A 27,721-nucleotide genomic window follows, 5' to 3' on the forward strand; every position below is an offset into this window, starting at 1 on the left:
GATTTATTGTAGAGATGAGGTCTTGCTAAGTTGCCCAGGCGGGTCTCGAACCCGTGGGCTCAGGCAATTCACTCGCCTCAGCCTCCCAAAGCACGAGATTACAGGCTGAGCCACCGAGCCTGGCCTCAGTACATTTTTCTAAAAGGAATTCAATATTCTAAATGTAGATGTGATGAGTTCCTTAGCCAAAAAAAAAAAATTATTACAGTCTTTCTTTTTTTTTGAGTTGAAGTCTCACTCTGTCACCCAGACTGAAGTGCAGTGGCCACTCCCGGCCACCACAGCCTCAACCTGCTGGGCTCCGGCGATCCTTCCGCCTCAACCTTCCAAGTAGCTGGAACTACAGGCGCACGCTACCACACCCGGCTAATTTTTTTATTTATTGTAGAGATGAGGTCTCGCCAAGTTGCCCAGGAGGGTCTTGAACCCACAGGCTCAGGCAATCCACTCACCTCAGCCTCCCAAGCGCGGGATTACAGGCTCAGCCATCGAGCCCGGCTATTACAGCCTTTCAAATTAGAAATGAAAAAGTCAGAGGGGGCAACCCCTTCGGGTCCCCTCCCATTGTGGGAACTTTTCTGTCCTCTCAATAAATCCTGCTTTACAAAAAAGAAGAAAAACAAGAAAAAGCCACAGAAGCATTTTGCTGAGGCAAGTTACTGTACCGCATGAGCTGGAGAACACAACCTGTATAGCTGACATTGCTACATAGCTTTTGGGGGTGGGTCCTTGTTAATTATTAAGAGGATAAAGGGGTCCCGAAACCAAAATGTTTCAGCACCTCTAATCTGCTAAATTCCCTTCTCATGTACACCCACATGGATAATTATTAGCATCTGGTTATATTCTTGATTTATTCCCAGTCCTTTATGACATCCTTTGTGACCTCAATATCCACATTCATGATCCATTTGACACTAAAACCGGGGAGTACTTCCTCCTTTTCAACTTAATTCCTTGCTAGTTACCTAGTAGCCACTCTTTGAGCCTCATTAACTCACAGGTGGTCTACATTCAAAAACCTCAAATTTAAAAAAAAAAAGAAGTCAGAACGAAAGATAAATAGAAACCCTCAAACTTTGTTCTGTCATTCTCTGACCACAACCTCCTTTCTAACCACCATTCCAATGCTTCACAAGGAATGAACAAGCACTGATCACCTTGAATGCTGCCCAAGTCATTAGTTTCATTGCCAGTTCCTTTTATCCCAATGTTTACTACACACACTGGCATTGATATCCTGCAAATACTTGGAAATTAACTGTCCAGAATAGAATTTAGAATTCTGCTTCTCCCATGATAGAGTACCAGAGATCAGATTTACCCTCTGGGCTTAAAGAACTAAAAAAACTAGACATAACATATGAAACAATATAGGCAGCACAGGACTGTGATCATTGAGAAAAGGAAAACAGATGAAGACAGCCTGACCATCACCCTAGAGGCAGTTTCCACTCTGCAGCCCAGTGAGGGTAAATGCTGAATTAAGAAGACAAATGGGTTCAGAGAGGTCAAGGTGGCTAGAATTTTGAGGGTACAGGACAAAGAGTAGGCGCTATCTTCTTAGCGTGGGTGGGGCGCAGAAAACAATATCCCCAAATATGACGCTTTGGAATGTTGAGGGCTTTCATGTATAGAAAACTAAAAGGCCTCAGGAAAAGAGCCTCAGAATCAAGGTCTGTCTCTGAGCTCTCCTCAAACCCATCTCTGGGATCCTCTTTCTTCCCTCAAGTACCTGGAGGAAGTCTCTTGGGAATTACCTTCTCTAAGAAAACTCCCCAAAAGAAATGTCATTGTCTTAAGACTCCTCCCTAAAAATCTCATCAAATCAGGCAAGATTAACCATCAGAGAAGAGACTGGAAATCTTTACCATGTCCAGACAGATTTTTCATCTAAAGATGGTCCTAGACTTAAAGATGTGGTTACATCCTGATAAACCCAAGTAAGTTAATTGTAAGTCAATTTTTGACTTACAGTATTTTCAACCTATAATGGGTTTTTCTGGATGTAACTCCATTGTAAGTCAATGAGCATACTAAATGTGTACCACTTTAGCAATATCATAGTCAAAACATCTTGCAGGAACCATTTTAAGTTGGATACCATCTGTATTCTTCTAAGGGCTGTTCAGAGAAATAACCTGGGAGATTTAATCTGAATAAGCAACCTTTGTTCACAGTGAAGTTCTCCCCTCACCTTCCTGCCACGTCCCCCAGAGCTCGAAGGAACTATGTCCCAAGTCATTGTTCTTGGGTTCATTCTTTCCTCTGAAAATAATTTACTCCTACAACCCCTATCACCCCTTCCTTTGTGAAGAATATATAAGCATCTGGACTTCATTGGGTTACTGGTGTTCATTTTCTGGCAATTACCTGTGCTTACACACATTCAGTATATTTTCTTCTATTAATCTTTCTTTTGTGAGTTAATTTTCAACAAACCTTCAGACAAAGGGGAAGCTTTTTCTCTTTGACCCTATAGCCCCTGAAACCTACAAAACTTGCCCAAGAGAAACTAAAGAAAAAAACAGCAATATTCCACGTTTATGAATCAGAAGACTCAATATTATTGTCAAATGTTGCCGAATTGATCTACAGATTCAATACAAATTCAGTCAAATTCCAAGAATGCCTTTTGTAAAGGCTGATTATCTGATTCTAAAATTTATCTGGAAATAAGGCTAAGCACAGTGGCTCATGCCTGTAAACCCAGCACTTTGGGAAGCCAAGGTGGGAGGACTACTTGAGCCCAGAAGTTCAAGACCAGTCTGAGCAACATAGCAATATCTAGTCTCTACAAAAAATAAAAAATTTAGCAGGGCATGACGGCACACACCTCTAGTCCCAGATACTCAGGAGGCTGATGCAGATCGCCCAAGCTTAGGAGTTTGAGGCTGTGATGAGCCATGATCACTCCAGGCTGGGTAACACAGTGAGACTCTGACTCAAACAATAATATAAAAATAAAAATAAAAACTTACATGAAAATTAAAAGTATCTAGAACAGACAAAACAATTTTGAAAAAACAAAGTTGGAGGACATTCTTGATTTCAACATTTACTATGCAGTCACAAGAGAAGACAGATCAGTGTAACAAAATAGAGAGTAAAGAAAGACGGTCACACTTATGTGGTATAAGGAAAAATAAAGATGAAAAATAAGAGGAATCTCCTTGTTTAAAATTATGGAAGAGACTCACTCCCTCTCCCCAGACCTTTTCTATCAAATGTTCATAGCTCACTGCAGCCTCAACCTCCTGGCTCAAGTGATCCTTCCTCAGAGTAGCTGGAACTACAGGCGCATGGCACCATGCCTGACTTGTTTGTGTGTTTGTCTATTCATTCATTCTGTTTGTCTATTCATTCATTCATTCATTTATTAATATAGAGATGAAGTCTTGCTATGTTGCCTAGGCTGCTCTCAACTCCTGGGCTCAAGCAATCCTCCCACCTCAGCCTCCTAACGTACTGGAATTATAAGCATGAACCACCATTCATTCATTCATTCACTTATTTATTTATGCAGAGGTGAGGTCTTGCTATGTTGCCTTGGCTGGTCTCAAACTCCTGGGTTCAAGCAATCCTCCCACCTCGGCCTCCTAAAGTACTGGAATTACAAGACATGAGTCACCACGCCCAGCCTGTGGAGAGGTTTTGTGGGTTGAGAGAAGACTTTCTTTTTTCAAACTGCATTTCCCAAAAGTGGTCATTTTATTCTTTATTTTTTATTTTTTGTAGAGATAAGGTGTTATTATGTTGCCTGGCTGGTATTAAACTGCTGGCCGCAAACAATCCTCTCACCTTGGACTCTCAAAGTGCTAGGATTACAGGCATGAACCACCATGCCTAGCCAACATTTTATTTTCCACAAAAGTGCCAAGGTAATTAAATGGGGCAAGGATAATCTTTTCCAAAAATGATGTTGAAACAAGTATACATATATCTATATGCAAAAGAAAAAAGAAAAGAAAAAAGAAAAAAAGGATCTAGACCCTAACTTTGTGCCATATTTTAAAATTAACTCAAAATGGATTGTGCCTATAATTCCAGCACTTTGGGAGGTGGAAGCAAGAAGACTGCCTGAGCTTGAGGGTTCGAGACTGGTCTGGGCAACTTGGCAAGACCTCATCTCTACATAAATTAAAAAATTAGCTGGGCATGGTGGCATGCACCTGTAGTTCTAGCTACTTGGAAGGATGAGGCAGAAGGATCACCTGAGCCCAGCAGGTCAAGGCTGCAGAGGCCAGATCATTAGTGTGCCAATGCACTCCAGCCTGGGTGACAGAATGAGATGACTCAAAAAAAAAAAAAAGAGGATACCTGCATATGTCATGCTTATTGCCGAATTGTTCACAATAGCAAAAACAAGAAACCAACTGTGCTGACCATTAAAAAAGGACTGGATTAAAAAAATATGGTACATATACACGAAGGAATATTACGCAGCCATAAAGGACAAAATTATGAATTCACAGCAACTTGGATGGACTTAGAGTCTAAAATATTGAGTGATCTATCACAGAAACAAAGAACTGAGTATCACATAATCTCACTCATAAGCAGACCTTGAACAATTATCATAATACTGTAAGAAAAGGATTGGCAGTAGTGAGAAACTGCAGGGTGGGGGGGGCACACCCCATCAACAAAGGTACCTGCATAATGAACATTTGTATACCTAACCATGAATTGTGCCCCACATCTTTAAAATAAAATTTTTTTAAAAGAATAAAAAAAAGAAAAAAGGACTCATAACTCAAAAAGACAACATGCTTTATAAAACAACAAACTTCACCAATAAAGATAAACAAAAGGCTTATAAATAAGGGCATGAAAAGATGCTCAATATTAATAGTTATTAGGGAAATGCAAATTAACACTATGAGATACCACTGCATATTATTAAATGGCTAAAAATAAAAACTTATAAAACTAACAAGGATATGGAGTAAATAGAACATTTGCCCATTGCTGGTGGAAAATAGTAAAGCAACTGTAGAAAAAAATTTGGCAGTTTCTTGCAAAGGTAAGCAAACATGGCCAAAAATTCCCACTAATGAGCATCATGTCAACATAAAGACCCGAATATTCAGAGCTGCTTTGATCATAAATAGACAAAACATGGAAACAACCCAAATGGCTACCATCAAGAAATTATATAAACAAATATGATATCATCTCACAATGGAACTCAGTAATAAAGAGGAATAAATTAGTGATAAATATAACATGGATGAATCACAGATTTTCCGATGCTAGAAACAGGCATAATAGACACATAATAGACATGTGAATGTCTATTATGCTGGAAATAGGCATAATAGACATTCACATGAAGTTCTAGAAAAGGTCAAACTAGAGAGAGAAAGCAGATCAGTGGTTGACAGTGGTTTAGGGTAGAGGAGGTGACTGACTCCAAAGAGTTATAACTCCAAAGGTTAATTCAGGGTGATGGAGGTATTTTGTACCATAAAAGTAGGAGTGGCTACATGACCGTATACATTTGTCAAAACTCATCATTTGAATATTATTGTATATAAACAATAAATTTTTAAAATTAATTAATTTATTTATTTTTTCAATTGTGGGGTACAGTTAAGGGTTAGGTATACAAATATGCTCCGTTCAGTCACCCTTGTTGATAAGAGGTGTCTCCCCATCCCCAGACAGATATTTACTACCATTAACCCCATCTTATAAACAATAAATTTAAAACAAAAAACCAATTTATGACCTCCAACCCCAAAGCCACTGCCCTGAACCTCTTATATTCACCATCTAATATTCATCTACCTCTTATATTCACCATCTCCATCATCCCAGACACCTTTATCACTACTCCTCTTTTCCCTCAGCCCCTGCCTCTAATAGTCAACAAATCTCATCAGTCCTACTTCAGAAAAACCCTTGTTTCTGTTCCTTTGCCACTTGGATCACGCCCTCGTTTTATCTCACTGGGACTCTAACAGGCTTCCGGACACCAGTTTACTTGCACTTTAGCTCCTCTAACTTTATGTAGCCAGAGTTAGCCTCATATTTTTTTTTGTTTGTTTTTCCTGAGTCAAATTCTCACTCTGTCGCCCAGGCTAAAGTGCAGTGGCATACTCACGACCACCGCAGCCTCAACCTGCTAGGCTCAGGTGATCCTTCCACCTCAGCCTTCCAAGTAGTACAGGTGTGCACCATCAGGCCCAGCTAATTTTCTGATTTATTGTAGAGACAAGGTCTCACCAAGTTGCCCAGGCTGGTCTTGAACTCCTGGGCTCAGGCAATCCTTTTGCCTCCCAAAGTGCTGGGATTATAGGCTTATGCCACCATGCTGAGTTGATCACAACTTGAAGAGACCTCATCGCTACAATAAATCAAAAATTAGCTGGGTGTGGTAGCGCGTGCCTGTAGTTCCAGCTACTTGGAAGGCTGAGGCGGAAGGATCGCCGGAGCCCAGCAGGTAGAGGCTACGGTGGCCGGGAGCGGCCACTGTACTCCAGTCTGGGTGACAGAGTGAGACTCCGACTCAAAAAAAACCCAAAAAACACAAAGGCGAAGTAGCCCATAGCAGATCAACCATCCTGAGGAAAAACACGCTAAATTCTAAATAAAATGTTAAAAAGTACCTACCTGGAGCACTAGCGAGCAAACAGGAACCAGACAAACAATAAACGGAAGAGGATTAGAAAAAGTGAATTATCACTACTGTTTCTTATTTTTATGGTTACTCATCTGGGCAAAACTCAGACAGAAAACTTGCAGCCTTACCAGCTGAAGAACCAGATGACAAAACTGGGCGCTACCAATAACAGCTAGAAATTAGGAGGAAATCTCAAAAAGGAAAGCACCACTGATGGGGAGCCCCAAATCCCTGGCTGATCAGTGAACCACACATGCAGGGAAGACTCCAAGGAACCCTGCTATAGCTAAATGACTTGAACAGAGATCACAATGGCTGCCCTACAAGCAAGTATGACATTTAAACCCAGCCAAGGTAATAGCCTGGTAAAACAAATTTCTAAAAAATAGAGACTTTTTGGAGGAATATAACAGAATATTCACAATATTCAGGATATACCACAAATTACCAACTTATGCAGAAACAGGAAACGTGAGCCACAGTTAAGAGCACACTACAACCAAATCTAACCTGCCATCTATTTTTGTGTTTAATTTTTTTGGAGTCAGAGTCTCACTCTGTCGCCCAGGTTGGCATGCTCACGTGAGTGACATGCTCACGGCCACGGCAGTCTTGACCTGCTGGGTTTAGGTGATCCCTCCACCTCAGCCTTCCAAGCAACTGGAACCACAGTCATGCGCCACCTTGCCCAGCTAATTTTTTGATTTATTGTAGAGATGAGGTCTCGCCAAGTTTCCCAGGCTTGTCTTGAACTCATGGACTCAGGCAATCCTCTCACTTCAGTCTCCCAATGTGCTGGAATTATAGGCGTGAATCACCGTGCCCAGCTGCCACCTATTTTTGTAAACAAAACTTTATTGGAACATAGCCACTCTCATTTGTTTACATATTGATTATGGCTGCTTTCATGCTACAACAGTAGAACTGAATAGTTACAACAGAGATTGTATATAAATATAATGTAGGTAAAGCCTAAAATAGTTACCACGTGGTAGTCAATCCCTTTACTCCACCCTCAAACACTTGCCAGTGGTTACTGATCTGCTTTCCTTCACTATAGTTTTTTTTTGTCTTTTCTAGAACTTCACGTAAATAGAATCATACAGTATATATTTTGTGTCAGGTTTCTTGTTAAGGAAACAGTCTGGACGACAGAGTAAGACCCTGTCTCTTAAAAAAAAAAAAAAAAGATGCTTTAGAATTTCTGCCTACAATTTTGTGATCTTAGTCACCTTGGAGTCCTTACCTACTGATTGCCTTTTTTCTTGGCCAGAAGTCAGCAACCAACAGGTCTCAATCACCATGCGTGCCTAAAATATTTGCTTTAACTATGCAAAAAAGTATTAAAAAAATATGAGCACTGGCTGGGCATGGTGGCTCATGCCCGTAATCATGGCACTTTGGGAGGCAGAGGCAGGAGGATCACTTAAGCCCAGGAGTTTGAGACCAGCCTGGGCAACACAGCAAGACCTCATCTCTACAAAAAAATTTTAAAAATTAGCTAGGCGTGGTGATGCACGCTTGGTGATGCACCTCCCAGTTACTCAGTAGGTTAAGGCAGGAAGATAACTTAAGCCCAGGAGTTCAAGGCTGCAGTGAGCTATGATCACACCACTCCACTCCAGCCTGGGTGACAGAGCGAGAATCTACCTCTAAAGAACTTATACAGGCTGGGCTCAGTGGCTCAGCCTGTAATCCCAGCACTTTGGGAGACCGAGGTGAGTGGATTGCCTGAGCCTGAAGGTTCGAGACCAGCCCAGGCAACTTGGCAAGATCTTGTCTCTACAATAAATCAAAAATTAGCCAGGCATGGCAGCACATACCTGTAGTTCTGGCTACTTGGAAGGCTGAGGCAGAAGAAATCGCTTGAGCCCAGAAGGTAGACGCTGGGGTGGCCGTGATCATGCCTTTGCCCTCCAGCCTGGGCAACGGAATGAGACTTCAACTCAAAACAAAACAAAACAAAACAAAACAAAACAAAAACAACTCTCAGCAGAGAAACAGAAACTATAAAAAAAGAACTAAGTTGAAACAGAACTGAAAACTACAATACTAAAAATATGAAATTGACTACATTAGCTTAATAGCAGAATGGAACTGATATAAGAAACAGTAAATAAACTTGAAGATACATCCAACAAAGGCTGGGCAGGGAGGCTCACACCTGTAATCCCAGCACTTTGGGAAGCAGAGACAAGAAGACAGTTTGAGCCCACAGGTTCGAGACCAACCTAGGCAATTTGGCAAGACCTTATCTCTACAATATGTCAAAAAATTTAGGTGGGCATGGTGGCACATGCCTATAGTTCCAGCTACTTGAAAGGCTGAAGCAGAAGGATAGCCTGAGTCCAGCAGGTCAAGGCTGCAGTGGCCGTGAGCAGCATACCACTGTACTACAGCCTGGGCAACAGAGTAAGACTCTGACTCAGAATTTTAAAAAAAAAATTATCCAATATGAAGAACAGAGTAAAAGATAAGAAAGAAATGAACAGAGTCTCAGGGAGTGTAGGACAATATCAAAAGGTCTAACGTGAGTGACTGGAGTCCCAGAAGGAAAAGAGGGAAGAGGGCAGAACAAATATTGGAAAATTATAAATTCCACACAGGAAAAATACAAAGAAGACCACACATCTGAGCAAATCAAAGTCAAACTGCTGAAAACTAAAGATAAGGAGAAAAATCTTTAAATAAACCATATAAAAACATGACACAATATATGGAAGAAAACAGTAATATGAACTGTCACTATCTTCTCATCAGAAGCAATAGGAGCCAGTTTATATTATAACAACATCTTTAACTGGGTAAACAAATAGTGGGATCTTCACACAAAGGACTACTGGTCAGCATTAACCAAGAATGAACTATTGAGATACACAGCATCATGGATGAAGCGTAAAAATATACTGAGTAAAAAAAGCTAGATACTAATCTCTACAAAAGCAGCTCAGCATTTACCTAGGAATAGTGGAAGAAAAGCAGTGACTGAGAATAGGTACAGTGAACATTTTAGGGTAAAAAGCGTGTAGTATACCTTAATTATGTTAGTGTTTACATGAATGATTAATAATTATTAAAACTCATCAAAATGTACACTTATGATAATTATATCTTATACAAACTATATTTCAAAAACCCTAATAGAGGATTCTAATTTTAAATTTTTTTTTTTTGAGTCAGTATCTTACTCTGTAGCCCAGGCTGGAGTGCAGTAGCATGATCACTGCTCACTATAGCCTGGACCTGCTGGGATCAGGTGATCCTTTCACCTCAGCCTCCCCAGTAGCTAGGATTATAGGCACGCACCACCATGCCTGGCTAATTTTTTGTTTGTCTGTAGAGGTGAGGTCTTGCTATATTGTCCAGGCTGGTCTCGAACACCTGATTTCAGGCAATCCTCCCATCTCAGCCTTGCAGACTGCTAGGATTACAGGCATGAACCACCACGCCCAACCTATGAAGAATTTTTTTTTTTTTTTTTGATTTGGAGTCTCACTCTGTCGCCCAGACTGGAGTGCAGTGGCTGCCCCCGGCCACCGCAGTCTCGAGCTGCTGGGCTCCGGCGATCCTTCCGCCTCAGCCTTCCAAGTAGCCGGAATTACAGGCATGCGCTACCACGCCCGGCTGATTTTTTGATTTATTGTAGAGATGAGGTCTCGCTGCCCAGGCGGGTCTCGAACCCGCGGGCTCAGGCAATCCACTCACCTCAGCCTCCCAAAGGCACGGGATTACAGGTTGAGCCACAGAGCCCGGTTCTATGAAGAATTTTAAGTGGGGAAATGCCACTATTAGATTTGTACTTTATTTTATTTTATTTTTTTTTTAGTTGGAGTCTCACTCACTCGCCCAGACTAGAGTGCAGTGGCTGCTCCCGGCCACTGCAGCCTCACCTGCTGGGCTCCGGCGATCCTTCTGCCTCAGTCTTCCGAGTAGCCGGAATTACAGGCATGTGCTACCATGCCCGGCTGATTTTTTGATTTATTGTACAGATGAGGTCTTGCTGCCCAGGTGGGTCTCGAACCCGTGGGCTCAGGCAATCCACTCACCTCAGCCTCCCAAAGGCACGGGATTATAGGCTGAGCCACTGAGCCCGGCCAGATTTGTACTTTAGCATGATTTTTAGATAGCAGTGAATTAAGACAAATGAGAAGGCAGGCAGGCAGGAAGCAAAGAAAGTTTTGTAGCCTACCTTAGTAATCTAGGAGAGGAGAACGGGGAACTAAGACAGGGGCAAAGTGAGTGAAGAGAAAAGGATAATTAATACTAAGAATCTATAAGATGCCAGACATGGTGGCTCATGCCTGCAATCTCAGCACTTTGGGAGGCAGAGGAGAGAGGAATGCCTGAGACCACAGTTCGAGACCAGCCTGGGCAACATGGCGAGTCCTCATCTCTACAATAAGTAAAAAAAATTAGCTGAGAGTGGTGACACGTGGTTGTAGTTCCAGTTACTTGGAAGGCTGAAGCAGAAGACTCATCTGAGCCCAGCAGGCGGAGGCTGCAGTGGCCATGAGTGTGCCACTGCACTCTAGCCTGGGTGACAGAGTGAGAATGAGACTCAAAAAAGAAAAAAAAAAAGAAAAGAAAGAAAAGAATCTATAAGACATGGTGAAAATGGAAGTGGTGGAGAAGGCTAAGAGAGAGAAATTTAAGGTGATGACAGTATTCAGCTTAGGCCCTAGAGGATCAAGTGGAGTTACCCCAGGAGAAATGAGAGAAGCGAGAAGAAATGGGATTCATACTCAGGCAGAAAGCGTAGGCCCAGACACAAGGACATGAACAAAGGAAAGATGCCTCTGGGGATAGTTAGGACACAAAGGCAATTTTAACTAATGGCCTGTGCTTTTTAGTGAAATAAAAGGCAAGATCATCTGAGAAGAGAAGCAGTAGAGATAAGAAACTTAGAAAAATGGGTAAAAGTAGGGAATAGCCCTCAGAGGACAGGCAAGCTCTGAAGACTTGGGTGATGTTGGAAGTCATACATATATTCTGGCCTCAAGACACACAGTTCTGATTTTCCCTGGCAGCACTCAGCAGGTATAAGAATGGAGGTATAAGAATGGAGAGGCCAGGACTCTGACTTGACCTGGGACTGGAGTCCTACAGAAAAGGAAACGAAAGCAACAAGGCCCAAAAGAATTGATAGTAATGGTAAGCAAGTAATTCAAGTAATGGACCATGAGACTCAGCTGGCTAAGGAAAGACGTGCATCCAAGGAGCTGACAGACTGGTGAAAAAATGGGTGAGTTCACTGAACAAGAGAGACCTTGATATGGTCAGAGTGTATATTTATCGGGAATGAGACAGCCAGAAGGACTGAAGGCAATGGTCAAAATATGGAATTTTGCCCCAGCCTAGCTTACTACTTTCCACCTACAAAGCACAATTTGTTGATTGCTATGTAAGCTATTTGGACTTCAAAGCATACCAGTTAAATACAACAGCATTTGGCAAAAATTTTCCAAAACAAATCCTCCTGCACCTGTCAATTTTAATTTAGCATAGACTCTCATATCACAACCAGAGTAATGCTTCCAACATTAACTCTCTTGATCTGCTACTTACCCCTCACTCTATCCTATGAGTTCATCAGGCAAGCTCAGAGGATTTTTTTTTTTTTTAAGTGAGAAAGCAGGATTTATTAAGAGGAGAGAAAAGCCCCACAAGCGGGAGGAGACATGAAGGGGTTACCCAGGATTTTTTTAAAAAGAAAAATATCGCTTGATATTGCAGTTTTTATGCTCTTTGTCCCAAGCTACATCTATGAGAATATAAATCAATTAATGATGTCCTTTAAAGCACAAGTTCACCATCAACCCTTCTTGAGTTAAAGGCAGGGAGCTTGAAAGAGGTTCTGCATTGGAGGAGCATTAGCATGGAAGCATCATCCTTCTCAGGTCAGCAAGCTGGTAACTAGAAAGTATACTCATAAAAGCAAGACAACTTCTAGGACAAGGAGCTAGGTGTCCAGGAAAAAAAAAAAATCAAATACATGACTCAACAAAACATTTGTTGCCTGATCTTTTAGTTTTTGGTCAATTCAGGATATCTTCTTAAAAATTATTACATGGAAATACATAGCGAATACCTATAAATAGTGTAAAGCACTTAGCTGATTTTTCTTTTCTTTTTTTTTTTTTTTTTTTGAGATGGGGTCTTGCTCTGTAGCTCAGGTTGGAGGTCAGTGGCACAATTACAGCTCACCACAGTAACGAATTCCTGGCTCAAGTGATCGTCCCACTTCAGCCTCCCATGTAGCTGAGATTACAGGTACATACCACCACACATGGCTGATTTTTAAAATTTTTGTAGAGCTGGCATTTCACTCTATTGCCCGGGCTGGTCTCAAACTCCTGAGTTCAAATGATCCGCCCACCTCAATCTTCTACATAGTTCTGGGATTACAGGAGTGAGCCACTTGCCCGACCTCACTTAGCAGATTTCTCTTAACTGAATTCATCATTATATATTATAATATCAATGTGAAATTCTCTTAAGTTCCAATCCAGTGACCTAACAAATACTTATGAAATAATTACTAGACAAATGGCACTGAACTAAGTGATGTAAGAGAACACAAAAAAATAAAACAAATTCTGTTTCAGTTCAGGAAGAAATGGCTAAGGAAGATTTAACAGAGAAGGCTGACTTTAAGTTGAAATTTAAAAGACAGATAAGATGTCTTATAAAAGGACACTACTATTTTCCCAAGTTTCCAAGCCAGAAACAAGTGACTTATCTCTAACTGCTATCGAATAGTGCTATCCCTAATGTCTCACAAACGTGATCACATCTCTCAGCCTCACTGACACTACTTTAGCTCTGGCCACAATTATTCTAACCTCAGCCGGGACAGAATAAATCTCCTAATTGTTTAGCTGGGCATGATAGTGCACGCCTGTAGTTCCGGCTACTTGGAAGGCTGAAGCGGAAGGATTGCTGGAGCCCAGCAGGTCAAGGCTGCGGTGGCCAGGAGTGTGTCACTGCACTCCAGTCTGGGTGACAGAGTGAGACTTCAACTCAAAAAAAAAAAAAATCTTCTAATTGTGAATTACACTACTCCAAACCATTTTCCAACTGCCCAAGTGACCTAAATAAAATGCAAATCACATCATTTGACACCCTCTTCCCTCAAAACCCTTCGGTATCTACCACTATCAGAGAAAAACCCCAAACACCTTCACACAGTACGCACAAGCCCTTTCTGACCCATCCACACTTCAAGTCACTCCTCTCCCATCTGTGGGCCCTCTGCCTACTTTATCTTTTCCTTCATTTGTTGCCTGGTAAATTTCTCCTTACAGCTAACCTCATCCTTGTAACTTTTTCTTAGAAAATTTCAAAATAACAGAAAAGTGAATAAAATAAAAAAAGAACGTATACTCTTTATCTAAATTCATCAGTTGCTACGCTTTTTGCCACATACCATACAGTATAAAAATTAAGAGAATACCTCTTAAGATTACAAATTCTACATAACAAAAAATATCATAATCACACCTCAAATATTTAACACCAATATAATATTACCTAACATGTAGTAGACATTCAAATTTCCCTAATTATTCAAAAATATCCTTTATAGTTTGTTTAATCCAAGATCAAACTAAGGATCATGCATTGTACTTGGTGGTCATGTTCCCACCCTTATGTTTAGGACTCAATCTAGAACCATATCCCCAGGAAGCCCTCTCTGACTCTCCCTTCCCATTCTGGGTTAATGCCTCTTCTAGATGCTTTCATATCCCCACTATTACGGTGTCATTACGCTATTTTGTGATCATTTGTTTATCTGTCTGCCATAAAAAATAGTAATCTCCTTGAAGACTTTTTATTCTGTAGGACCATACCATATGGCTCATAGTAGATATTCAATATACATTGACTGAACTCATGAAGGAAAGAATTATGAAAAGGAAATATGACTGTTATGAACTGAATGCTCTAAAATTCGTATGTTAAAGCCCTAACACCAATGTAACTTTAAGGCCTTCAAGAAGGCAATTATGGTTAAATGAGGTCGCCTTAGTTCACTATTCATACTTGCTGGAAAATGATCACTGTAAAACAACTTCTAATCATTCAGTATCACTAGATTCTCAACAAAATAACCGACAGGTCTTCAGGCATTCTCCCAACATTCTTTCTCATGTCGAGCTTCACGGTTAATATCTTTAGGATTTGGAAACTGAGGTGAGTGGATTGCCTGAGCCTGCAGGTTCAAGACCCACCTGGGCAGCAAGACCTCATCTCTACAATAAATCAAAAAATCAGCCGGGCGCCGGGCTCAGTGGCTCAGCCTGTAATCCCGCACCTTGGGAGGCTGAGGTGAGTGGATTGCCTGAGCCCGCGGGTTCGAGACCCGCCTGGGCAACTTGGCGAGACCTCATCTCTATAAAAAATCAAAAAATCCGCCGGGCATGGTAGCGCATGCCTGTAATTCCGGCTACTCGGAAGGCTGAGGCGGAAGGATCGCTGGAGCCCAGTAGGTCAAGGCTGCGGTGGCCGGGAGCAGCCACTGCACTCCAGTCCAGGCGACAGAGTGAGACTCCAACTCAAAAAAATAAAAAATCAGCCGGGCATGGTAGTGTATGCCTGCAATTCCGGCTACTTGGAAGGCTGAGGTGGAAGGATCGCCGGAGCCCAGCAGGTTGAGGCTGTGGTGGCTGGGAGCGGCCACTGCACTCCACTCTGGGCGACAGAGTGGGACTCCAACTCAAAAAAAAAAAAGATTTGGAAAATGATTCAGCATATGAACCTTCTAACTAACTCAGCAAAAGCCAAGATTTTCTTGGTAAATAAAAATGCATTTTAGACCAGGCTTGGTGGCTCAGCCTATAATCCCAGCACTTTGGGAGGCCAAGCTGAGTGGATTGCCTGAGCCGGCGGGTTCGAGACCCACCTGGGCAACTTGGTGAGACCTCGTCTCTACAATAAATAAAAAATTAGCCGGGTGTGGTAGGGCGCGCCTGTAGTTCCAGCTACTTGGAAGGCTGAGGTGGAAGGATAACTGAAGCCCAGCAGGTCGAGGTTGCGGTGGCCAGGAGCGTGCCACTGCACTCCAGTCTGGGAGACAGAGTGAGACTCCAACTCAAAAAAAAAAAAGCATTTTAGAAGAATTTAGCTAAAATCATCACAATAATCACAGCTGCTTTTATTTCAAACAGCTCATTTTAAGCAACTCAGAAAATTGAAAATTTGACCCAATTCTATGCCCACTTTGCTCATTCTGCAGTATCCAGAAGAGAATACACATTTACTAAATAATACTTTCACAAATAGCTTATAATGTTACTGTCTGAAATTTCCTTTTGGAGCTGAGTAACATAAATATAATCATTCAAAGTATTCTCATGGCCTGAACTTGTAAAAAATCAGGTTATAGACCAAACAAAATAAATGTTAGGTGCATATCAAAATTTCAACTATACTTGGGACCCAACAATCAACTAGTATTATTTCAAGGTATTAGTAAATCTCTGAAACTTTTTTCTATTAAGAGTAACATCAGGTACTGAAAAACCTAGTCGTTGGAGAATTTTTACTTGTGTGCTTGTTAATCAAATAAAAATTAGACCGAGAGACAAGAAACTACAAATATAAATGGGACTGGCTACTTATGCACATACATACACATACGCACACAGCGTTTTTATTCTTAACAGCATCAGTTACCTTCTGCTCTTCTCACAAAGCTTCTCAATCTCAGCCTGCAGATCCTGCTCCTTCTGCAAAAACCTCTTCTTTTCTCTCTCCATCTTCTTCTTTGCTTCTTCCCGCCTTAGTGTCACATCCTGAATAGCCTTTAGTATCGCCTGAGTTTCACACAATTAGTCACATACAAATAAAGAAGAAATACATCAGTTCTTTTGATCTGAAAGTTATTTTCAAATTCATATATTGATTTTAGTAATTTCAAATTGAATGGAAAGAATATGGTTATGAGTAGCTTCAAAAGCCTGTATTCAGAACTGTCGGAGAAAGTTACAATAACACATATTTCAACTGAATAGGAAAAATAATTTCTAACAATTACAACTGTTCAAAAATGGATATACTACTGCCTTGTGAACCAAGAAGCTCTCCATTACTGGTGTTCAGATAAAGGCTGAATGAACACCTGTCAAGAATGCTGAGAAATGCATTCTCATACTAGGTGGGAGTTTGTTAAAAAAAATATGGTCTTGTTTTGTTACAATTCTACTTTATTATGTGCAGGGGGGTTGGTATTTTTGTTTGTTTTAGTATTTAACAACAACAAATATATTTATATGTGTATTTTTAATAAGAAGTCAAAAATACAAAGGTGATGAAGAGTCACTCTAGTTGATGTCTCTTCCACCCATTAAGGATAATCAATGCGTCAACTGCTTTGTATTATGCTTTCACTTTTTTTTTTTTTTTTTTGAGTTGGATCTCACTCTGTCATCCAAACTGGAGTGCAGTGGCCGCTCCTGGCCACCGCAGCCTCGACCTGCTGGGCTCCGGCGATCCTTCTGCCTCAGCCTTCCAAGTAGCTGGAACTACCTCACCTGGCTAATTTTTTGCTTTATTGTAGAGACGAGGTCTTGTCAAGTTGCCCAGACTGGTCTCGAATCCCTGAGCTCAGGCAATCCTCTTGCCTCGGCCTCCCAAAGTCCTGGGATATATTTTTTCTTTTGAGTTGGAGCCTTATTCTATCACCCAGACTGGAATGCAGTGGCATGCTCCCAGCCACTGCAGCTTCAACCTGCTGGGCTCAGGTGAACCTTCCACCTCAGCATTCCAAGTAGCTGGAACTACTGGTGCGTGCTACCATGCCCGGCTAATTTTTTGATTTATTGTAGAGATGAGGTCTCACCAAGTTGCCCAGGTGGGTCTCGAACCCGTGGGCTCAGGCAATTCACTCACCTCAGCCTCCCAAGGCACGGGATTACAGTCTGAGCCGCCGAGCCCAGCCTAGTCCTAGGATTAAGGTTTGAGCCATCGCACTTGGCCTTATTTTCTAGTTTTTTGTTTGTTTGTTTTTTGAGTTGGAGTCTCACTCTGTTGCCCAGGCTGGAGTGCAGTGGTACACTCACGGTCACCCCAGCATCGACCTGCTAGGCTCTGGCGATCCTTCCACCTCAGCCTTCCAAGTAGTTGGAATTACAGGTGCACGCTACCATGCCTGGCTAATTTTTGATTTATTATAGAGACAAGGTCTCGCCAAGTTGTCCAGGCTGGTCTTGAACCTGCCGGCTCAGGCAATCCTCTTGCCTCGGTCTCCCAAAATGCTGGGATTACCGTCTGAGCCACCAAGCCCGGATCATTTTCTAGTTTTTATATGTAGATTTTTAACCTATCTAGAATTCCAAATACACACACACACACACACACACACACACACACACACACACAAACGTGTGTGTGTGTGTATTTTTTTTTTAAAGAGACAGGATCTATTGCTCAGGCTGGAGTATAGCAACAAAATCATAGTTCATTGCAACAAACTCTTGGATTCAAGCAATTCTCCTATCTCAGCCTCCTGAGTAGTTAGGACTACAGATGTGCACCATTACACGAAGCTGATTTTTCTGTTTTTTGGCTTTTTTTTTTGAGTTGGAGTCTCACTCTGTCACCTAGGCTGGAGAGCAGTGACATGCTCACAGCTCCCCCAGTGCTGACTTACTGGGCTCCAGCGATCCTTCCGCCTCAGTCTTCTAAATAGCCGGAACTACAGGTGTACACTACTGCACCTGGCTAATTTTTGATTTTTTTATTGTAGAGACGAGGTCTCGTCAAGCTGCCCGGGCTGGTCTCAAACCTGTGGACTCAGGCAATCCACACGTCTGGACCTCCCAAAGTGCTGGGATTACAGGCTGAGCCACCAAGCCCAGCTGATTTCTTTTTTTTTTTTTTTTTGAGTTAGAGTCTCACTCTGTCACCCAGGCTGGAGTGCAGTGGCACACTCATGGCTGCTCCAGCATCGACCTGCTGGGCTCAGGCGATCCTTCTGCCTGCTTTCCAAGTAGCTGCAACTACGGGCGCGTACTACATGTTCGGCTAACTTTTTGATTTATTGTAGAGATGAGGTCTTGCCAAGTTGCCCAGGCTATTCTCGAACCTATGGGCTCATGCAATCCCCTCACCTCTGCCCAAAGTGCTGGGATTACAGGCTGAGCCACCACGCCCAGCCCCAAGCTGATTTTTTAATTTCCACTTTTTAGAAATGGGGGTCTCGCTAGATTATGCAGGCTGGTCTCCAACTCCTGGACTCAAGCAATCCTCATGTCTTGGCCTTCTAAAGTGCTGAGATTACAGGTGTACACCACTGTGCTCAGCCTCCTAGAATTATATTTTTAATATATTCATATATAATAATATAATAATTATATTTTTAATACACTATGAGATATAAGTCTAGTCAAATGTCCAGGTAGACAGTCAATTATGTCAACAAAACATATTAAATAAATGATCTTTTTCTCATTGAACTAAATTAGGACTGAGAATTTAGACAACATGCCTTCAAGGTTTCTTTTTACTCTTAACATTTTAAGACAACCATTAAAAAGTAAACATTGTTTTTTTATGTTTCTATTCAGAAACAAAATGAAAGTCTGCTCAGAGACCTAGCCACATCTCAAGTTCCCAAAAGCAACATATGACTAGTGGTTGCCATACATGACACCACAGATACAGAACATTTCCACCAATGCAGAAAGTTCCACTGCTCTAAAGCAGGGGTTGGTAACTTCTTATGGTCTGTGGGCTAAATCCAAGTCATTGCCGGCTTTTTAAAATACATCTTGTTGTTTTTGGTTTTAAACTTCTATTCAAAAACAAAATGATAGTCTGCTCAGAGACCACTACTTAACTCAATGACCACCACAGCATAAGTAGAATACCTGGTGGTTCTTCATCTCCTCCTCTCTCCTTTTCTGAAGATCCTTTAACTGTACTTGGAACTGGTTCTCCACTTGCCTCTGACTATCCAGGACCACCTGGTAACGCTCCTTCAATAGAGTTCTCTCTGTCATCATTTTATCCTATTGGGGAAAACACAAGAAAAGTTTGTTTCCCAATCTTCTCACAAGAAACAGTCATCAAGTGTTTGCTCAAGATAATGTGTAGAGTTCTATGACTGTACTGTTCAATACTGTAGCTAACGATATGTGGTTATATACATTTAAACTAATTAAAATATAATACAGAGCCAGGTGTGGTGGCACCTGCCTATAATCCCAGCTACTTGGAAGGCTGAGGCAAAAGTGTTACTTGAGCCTAGGAGTTTGAAGTCAGCCTGGGTAGCATATCAAGACCTGGTCTCTAAAAAATAAAATAAAATATGATAAAATAGAAAAATTCAGGTCCTCATTGCCTAGGTACATCTCAAGTACCCAAAAGCAACATGTGACTAATGGTTGCCATACATGACACCACAGATACAGAACATTGCCACCAGTGCAGAAAGTTCTACTGTATAACACTGCTCTAAGGCAGGGGTTGGCAACCTCCTATGGCCTGTGGGCCAAATCCGCTTTTTAAAATACATTTTGTTGTTTTTGTCTTTGAGTCAGAGTCTCACTCTGTTGCCCATGCGTGAGTCCAGTAACATTCTCAATAGCCACCAAAGCCTCGACCTGCTGGGCTCAGGTGATCCTTCTGCCTCAGCATTCCAAGTAGCTAGAATCACTGGCGCATGCCACCACACCCAGCTAATTCTTTTTTTTTTTTTTTTTTTACTTATTGTAGAGACAAGTTAAAATACATTTTATTGGAACACAGTCATACCCATTAGTTTACAGGTTGCTTTTACACTATGACAACAGAGTGGGTAGTTACAACAGAGCCCATATAGCCCATAGAGCCTATTTATCTGACCCTTTACAGAAAGCATTTGCCAACCTGTGCTCTGGTGGGAAGGAGGAAGGTAGCACTTTATCATGCATCAGGAGAGGGAAGAAAATAAGATGCAAAGACAGAACAGATCACCTACTCAAAATACATCCAGGAACAGGAATCCTTACTAGTCATCAGCACTGAAAACTGACAGATCCACTCAAGAGGTCTGGGGAACCTGGGATGCAGACTTAGTAACTCAGCAAGCTTTCATATCAAGCAGGGATTAAAAATGAGACTTCCAAGGACCATAGTTTAGCTCTGCCTCTCCCATATCAGCAAATCAAGAAAATCAGTGGTTATCTTCCAAAGGGGCACTAAAACTTAAAGAGGGCCAATTTAAAACACATTGGGCCCAGGCATGGTGGTTTATCCCTATAATCCCAGCACTTTGGGAGACCAAGGCAGGATTGCTTGAGCCCAGGAGTTTGAGGCCAGCCTAGGAAACACAGCAAGACCTCTTTCGGCTACTTGAAAGGTTGAGGTGGAAGGACTGCCTGGGCCCAGCAGGTTGAGACTGCGGTGGCCATGAGTGTGCCACTGTATTCCAGCCTGGGCAACAGAGTGAAACTCCAACTCAAAAAAATTATAAAAAACCCAATTGGTTGCTTTGTGAGGTAGTAAGCTTCCCATCTCTGGAAGTGATCAAGTAGAAGTCAGCAAACCATCTATCAAGGATTTTATGAAGGGGACTTTTCCAACTGAGATGATAAACCTCCAGGTCTTCTGCTTTAATGGTTTCATATAACAACAATGACAGTTTAGATACTCACCAAATTTTTTTCAATATCTTGATCTGTGTTTTCATCTAAATCAGCCGCCTTAACGTCAGTCTATAAAGGAAGAAACAATTATACTCAGAACTATTAGGAGACACTTTAAAAGAGGCAGAATTACTCTAGAGCTTCCACCTAGAAATCTGCCACAAGCAACTAAGAAACTTGTTTGCTCTTTCCCTACACCAGTTTCACAGCAAGAGAAGCAATGTCGTTCTGGCAAACAGACACCGACACCCACATTACATTAATCATTTACCCCACAAAATAGCCTGAACAAGACCCAACAACTGACTGAGAGAAAGCCTCAAGTCTGAGATGAGAGTTTGGCACCCTACAACCTACTATGCCCATAATTTCTCCTACAACAAAGCACACCGGTCACTAGAAGGCAGGATACACTCTACTTCTTAAGATGTAGGTCAGAGAATTAACTAGAATTCTTCCTGCAAGGACAAAGATGGGAAATATAAATGCTAATGACCTGTACTCAGTAATTACCCAGTGAGAGAGATTATACGCAGGTCTAAAGTTCCTCCTTGCCATGAGATTAGGCATGAGCTACTGGGTCTCTTATTTACTTACTGAACACCAGAATGAAATAATTGCATGGCACTGTATGAAAATATTATGATGGTTGCTAGCAAAAAAATAAGACAGCATAGTTCTCCATCAAATATGAGGAAATATCTCCTACCCTCAAAAAACCCCCCAGATTCCATTTTAGTAGTAGAAACTTGATACTTGACCTGTACAGCAATGTTCTGAGAAAGCTTCAGGGAAGAGCTATCCTGATCATCATCCTGATCCACTCTGACTCCTTCAACCCCATTTGCTGGAGGCACTACAGCTGGGAAATCCAAGCCTGTATCCCTGCTACCTTCCTTTAGGACGGAGGCTTGTGGGGATTTCTCTTCAGAGCCATTCCCGGAGGCAAGCTGCTTTGTATGGCACCCTGCCTTAAGAGACCGAGCGGCTGGATGGAGGCTCATCCGGAGGCTTGTGTCCCCCTCCTCTCCTGCCGTGCTGGCCAAGTCCTTCAAATCAGACTGAGACCCACTGCCAGAAAGACAAAGGGCTGTGGCTATCAAGTTTTCTCCTAAAACCGCCTGACGCGCTGCTGAAGTGTCACCTGCCGATGAACCAGGATCCTGCTCTGGGTGTTCCAAATGGACATTTCTGTTATTCTCCTCGGTTATCGCTTGGTTACTTACACTCGACGGAGGCGAGTTCTTCTGCTTCTGTGCAGGGTCTTTGGGGCTATCAAAAACATAAGATGAAAAGTTTCTCTCTTCACTCAGTCTCAGAGAGAATTTAGTATAGAATACTTCCAATGTAACTACTAGAAGTACCAAACTAAACTATATAATTATCAGAATGAATAAGCACTTGGTTTCAACACAATGATTTCTATCCCATGGGCAGATAATACAGCTTGGTGGTTAAGAACCTAGGTTCTAAGGACAGTCTTAAAGTAAATGCCCAAACATAAAAGACTCTGAAGATCCAAAATATTTTTGAGGGCCAACATGAATAACTTTCGGGGATATAAATGAAATAGCCAAACCTACTTAGACTATTTAATTTAGTTACATGCACTAATTTAGTCATATATAATATTGTAATAAAATGTTTACTTAGATACACTGTTTTTATTCCTTTCTCAGATTTCACAAAAATAATTTTCTCTCAAACTCACTATACAGATCATTAACCAGAACCACTTTTGAGGTTCATCAAGTTTTCCAGAGCATAGCATCTTTACTTCAAGTTGTCCAAAATACAGACAATTTTGAATACAAAACAGAAGCTGTCAAAATAAATTTTACATACATATATATAACATTGTGATAGTTATTTTGTCATTTGTCACAGTCACTTAAACTATTGCTTCTTAAAGAGACATTTCAAACATGGTTACAATTAGATCCAACTTTCACAACTATACATCTTTCACCCAGGAATTAAATCTATGCTAAATTTCTTTGCTCCACCCCTTTTCTGCAACAGAGTCTATCAACTGACACCCTTAAGTATCCCAAAATATCCCTTACTAAAGATTCAAGTTAATATCTTTCTTTCCTCAATAGCACTTGTTCAAAATAAAACTGAGAGAATAGCTCATGATATGAAACTCTTTATAAACACTCTTAAGCTGATTCCTCTTTGCTGGGAGTGAACTGTGGGTGAAGGCTCAATTATAAATTTGGGCATATACAGCACATATAGAGTAGAATACCGACTCTACCATTTACTAGCTGTTTTACTCTGAGCAAGCTACCTCATTTGTAAACAGAAATAATATCCACTAACAGAACTGTTGCAAGGATTACATGAGATAGTGCACACAAAGTACTTACTACAGTGCCTGGCACATAGTAAACACTCAATAAACCTTAGGTGCCATTATCATTACCAGCTGTATGCGGTTAATTTTATTTATCAAAACCCTGACTCCAACACAGCCTGGTAACCTTGGGCACATTATTAACTTCTCTGTATCTCTGTGTCTCACCTGTAAATGGGAATAATATTAGCACCTACCTCCTGGGATTGTTGTGAGGAGTTAATGTGTTAATACATATGAAGCTGTCAGTATAGTATTATTGATTGTATTAGAGGCCCCAGGTACTCTAGACAAGAGTTGAGGTAAAATATGCAGTCAGTCCTCCGTATCTGTGGATTCCACATTCATGGATTCAACCAACCAAAGATCCAATATACTCAAAGGAAATGATAAATGTTTGCGATGATAGGTATGCTAACGACCCTGTACATAATATGCATCACAACATCACTATGTACCCTATAAGTATGTATAATTAATATGTGTCAACTTTTAAATTTAAAAATAATTTTTTTAGGCTAGGTGCAGTGGCTTAAGTCTATAAAGCCTGTAATCCCAGCACTTTGGGAGACCAAGGTGAGGGGATTACCTGAGCCCATGGGTTCGAGAACAGCCTGGGCAACTTGGTGACACCTCATCTCTACAATAAATTAAAAATATATATATTAGCCAGGTGTGGTAGCATGCGCCTGTAGTTCTAGCTACTTGGAAGGCTGAGGTGGAAGGACTGCCTAAGCCCAGCAGGTCGACGGTGGGGTGGTTGTGAGCATGCCATGGCACTCTAGCCTGGGCGACGGAGTGAGACTCCAACAAAAATAAATTAATTAATTTAATTTAATTAACTTTTTTTAAAAAGTGAAATACATCTGGGCATGGCGGCTCATGCCTATAATCCTAGCACTTTGGGAGGTGGAGGTGAGAGGACTGCCTGAGCCCATGGGTTCGAGACCAGCCTCGGCAACTTGGTGAGATTTCATCTCTACAATAAAAAATTTTTTTTAAAAAATTAGCCAGGCATGGTGGCACATGCCTATAGTTCCAGCACCTTGGACGGATCGTCTGAGCCCAGCACGCTGAAGTTGCGGTGGCCATAAGCATGCTGCTGCACTCCAGCCTGGGTGACAGAGTGAGACTCCAACTCAAAAAAAAAAAAAGTGCATTACATTTGAGACCACAAACACAAAATATTCAGAAAGAAAAAAACATTCATGACCCGCCTGGGCAATTTGGCGAGAACTCATCTCTACAATAAATAAAAAATTAGCCGGGCATGGTAGTGCATGCCTGTAGTTCCAGCTACTTGGAAGGCTGAGGCAGAAGGATCGCTGGAGCCCAGCAGGTCGAGGCTGCGGTGGCTGAGAGCGGCCACTGCGCTCCAGTCTGGGCGATGGAGTGAGACTCCAACTCAAAAAAAAAGAAAGAAAAAAACAGATGGCTGTATCTGTATTGAACATGTATACTTTTTCTTTATCATTAATCCCTAACAATATAATAAAACAACTATTCATACAGCATTTTCATTGTATTAGGTATTACGAGTAACCCAGAAATGACTTAAAGCATACAAGAGGCTATGCAGAGGCTACATGGACAAATGGCACCATTTTACATATGAGACTTGAGAGTATCCATAGATTTTGGTATCCTCAGGGGAGTCCCAAACCCATCCCCAACAGACCCTGAGGGACAACTTTATGTTTAATTTAATTCAACATTGTAAAAACAATGTATTATCCACTGTAAGATGCAAGCTTGGGTAATCACAATTTCTGACCTCAAGAGTGTAGATGGAGCCGGGTTCGGTGGCTCAGCCTGTAATTCCGCACTTTGGGAGGCTGAGGTAAGTGGACTGCCTGAGCCCGCAGGTTCGAGACCCGCCTGGGCAACTTGGCGAGACCTCATCTCTACAATAAATAAAAAAAATCAACTGGGCGTGGTAGCCCGTGCCTGTAATTCCAGCTACTCGGAAGGCTGAGGCAGAAGGATCGCCGGAGCCCAGCAGCTGGAAGCTGCAGTGGCCGGGAGCAGCCACTGCACTCCAGTCTGGGCGACGGAGTGAGACTCCAACTCAAAAAAAAAAAAAAAAAAGAGTTTAGATGGGAGGTCAAACATGTACATGAAGCAGTAAGCCATATGAACAAATTTATCTAGACGGACATGCACACATACATATATCTGTGTTTATATGTGTGCATTCATACACATATATCTGTGTATATATCTACATAAAATGCCTCATACATACAAGTATGATATATAAACATATGGCTAAATGAACACATAGTCCATGTAGGAAAGGGTTGGGAAATATTTGCATTTTTGATGAGTCTGACCCCCTGTATTCCAATCTATTTATTCAACATTTAGCATGCTGAGTACCTGATGCTATATTGGATACCAGAAATACAAAGATAGATCAGATAGTTCCCTACCTTTAAAAAGCTTAATCGAGTGCAGTGTCTTAGAGCCAAAAAGAGGAAAAGCCAGCTACAAAAGCCCTTTACCCAAATGAATCTTCGTAGTCAACAGTCTACACATTACCTTAGATCATCCGGGAGACCTTCATCTGATTTAGAAGCACATAAACTAGAAGAGGATTCTGGAGGACTGGGGGCACTGGCCACAACACCAGCTACCTCGGGCGCCGCCATCACGCTCTGTACATTCAGAAACAAATGACAGGCTACATTTCAGAAGTTCAAAACAAATGTATCTCCCCTGCCTTCCACCTAAGAATGTCCACACAACAGAGTTAACCCAGGAAAAAACAAAAACAAAAACTTGGGCCCCAGTGAAGTGACTTAAGAGAGCCACTGCATGCACAAAGCCCATTGGGCATCAATCCTCAAAAGTCTCCATATTTATAAAAATATCTGGGAGTCTGTGCAAAGACCTTATTTTCACTTTTGGCAGAATACAATCATTTAAAATAGTAGACACTCTTCCAGAAATCTTCCAAGTGGTCCACATGCCTACTTTGTCTACTATCATTTATAAAAGATGTACCTTTTGGCCTTGTATCAATCTCTCATGGTTTTAAATCATTTTGTGGCTGCTACATTCAAAGCATTCTCTATTAATTTAAGTGAAGCTTGTTGGAGGTGTTCGCATGTGAGAGAACAAGTTACACAATACTGGGCAATCCCAGTATGTATCTTTGTTTTTTTGAGACAGGATCTTGCTCTGTCTCCTAGGCTGGAATGCAGAGGAGCCATCATAGCTCACTGCAGCCTCCCACGCCTGGGCTTAAGTGATGGTCCCTCAGTCTCCCAAAGTGCTGGGACTACAGGCAGGTGCCACCATGCTGGGCCCCAGTGTGTAGTTTACTCTGCCAGTGCGCTCCCAAAGATGTGAAGAGTCTGATGCCCACTAACTGAGGAAAGTGCAGACTCTTCAGAGTTACTCCAGTGGAGCAAAAAAGAGTAGGAGAATCTTAGTTGCTCTAGCATTAAATGACAAGCTGAAAAACATGGCAACACAAGTAAGGAAACCCGGAGAGATGCTTTTTGATAGATCAAAAGGTCAACCTTTATGCTGCACAGAGGAGGAAAGAAAAACACTTAGTAGGTGTAGGGGAGAGCACAGGGTTCGTTGACATTCTTGTTTTGGTCTTAACAGCAACAGGGATACCCCGGAACCCTGAGAGTGCACAGGGCAGATAAGCAGACGGGGCTGTGTCAACACTTCAGTCACAGCCCACAGACGCTCTGTGCCTCAGTTTCCTTCACCACACAAAGCTCCTGGGAGAAACTGGGCCCCGAATCGCCATGACTGCTCCCTCAGGTGTAAACATCCTGTCTCCGAAAAGCGCTCAGGGTCGAAGGTCCCCGACGCCCGGTAAACAAAACCATAGGGCAAGGGTCACCCAAGCAGCCCCGAGGCTAGACAGCCCAAGGGGCAAAGGGGGCAGGCACACCTAGCTGGGAAGCCCAGGGAACCCCGCAACCCGGCAGCGACCACCGGCGACGCTGGGAGCGACGAGTCCTCGGCAGCGAACAGGGGACAGACGGGAAGGGGACAATGGGGGGAAGCGGCGCCGGGCGCCACGGCCACCCTCGAAAGGGAACGGCCAAGCCGGCCGCCCGCTCGGGCCGGAGCCCCCTCCAC

General features: G+C 42.0%; 1 protein-coding gene across 2 annotated transcripts in view; it reads right to left on the reverse strand.

The window, feature by feature from the left end:
- RNF214 (ring finger protein 214) overlaps positions 1 to 26,268 on the reverse strand; it is a 36,604-nt gene extending 10,336 nt beyond the window's left edge. The window contains exons 1-5 of one of the 2 annotated variants that reach the window (XM_008053650.1): positions 26,156 to 26,268; positions 22,017 to 22,527; positions 21,265 to 21,324; positions 19,498 to 19,638; positions 16,304 to 16,443 (exon numbers count right to left, since the gene is read on the reverse strand). In XM_008053650.1, the coding sequence (XP_008051841.1) occupies positions 16,304 to 16,443; positions 19,498 to 19,638; positions 21,265 to 21,324; positions 22,017 to 22,527; positions 26,156 to 26,265 (962 nt within the window). In that variant the 5' untranslated portion in view covers positions 26,266 to 26,268. The remainder of the gene's footprint in view (positions 1 to 16,303; positions 16,444 to 19,497; positions 19,639 to 21,264; positions 21,325 to 22,016; positions 22,528 to 26,155) is intronic. The other variant, XM_021710251.1, reaches the window with a different exon arrangement.
- Between the last annotated feature and the right edge of the window lie 1,453 nt (positions 26,269 to 27,721).

Source organism: Carlito syrichta, unplaced genomic scaffold (genome assembly GCF_000164805.1).
Source record: "Carlito syrichta isolate Samal-C Ts95f unplaced genomic scaffold, Tarsius_syrichta-2.0.1 Scaffold288347, whole genome shotgun sequence".
NCBI classification, from domain to species: domain Eukaryota; kingdom Metazoa; phylum Chordata; class Mammalia; order Primates; family Tarsiidae; genus Carlito; species Carlito syrichta.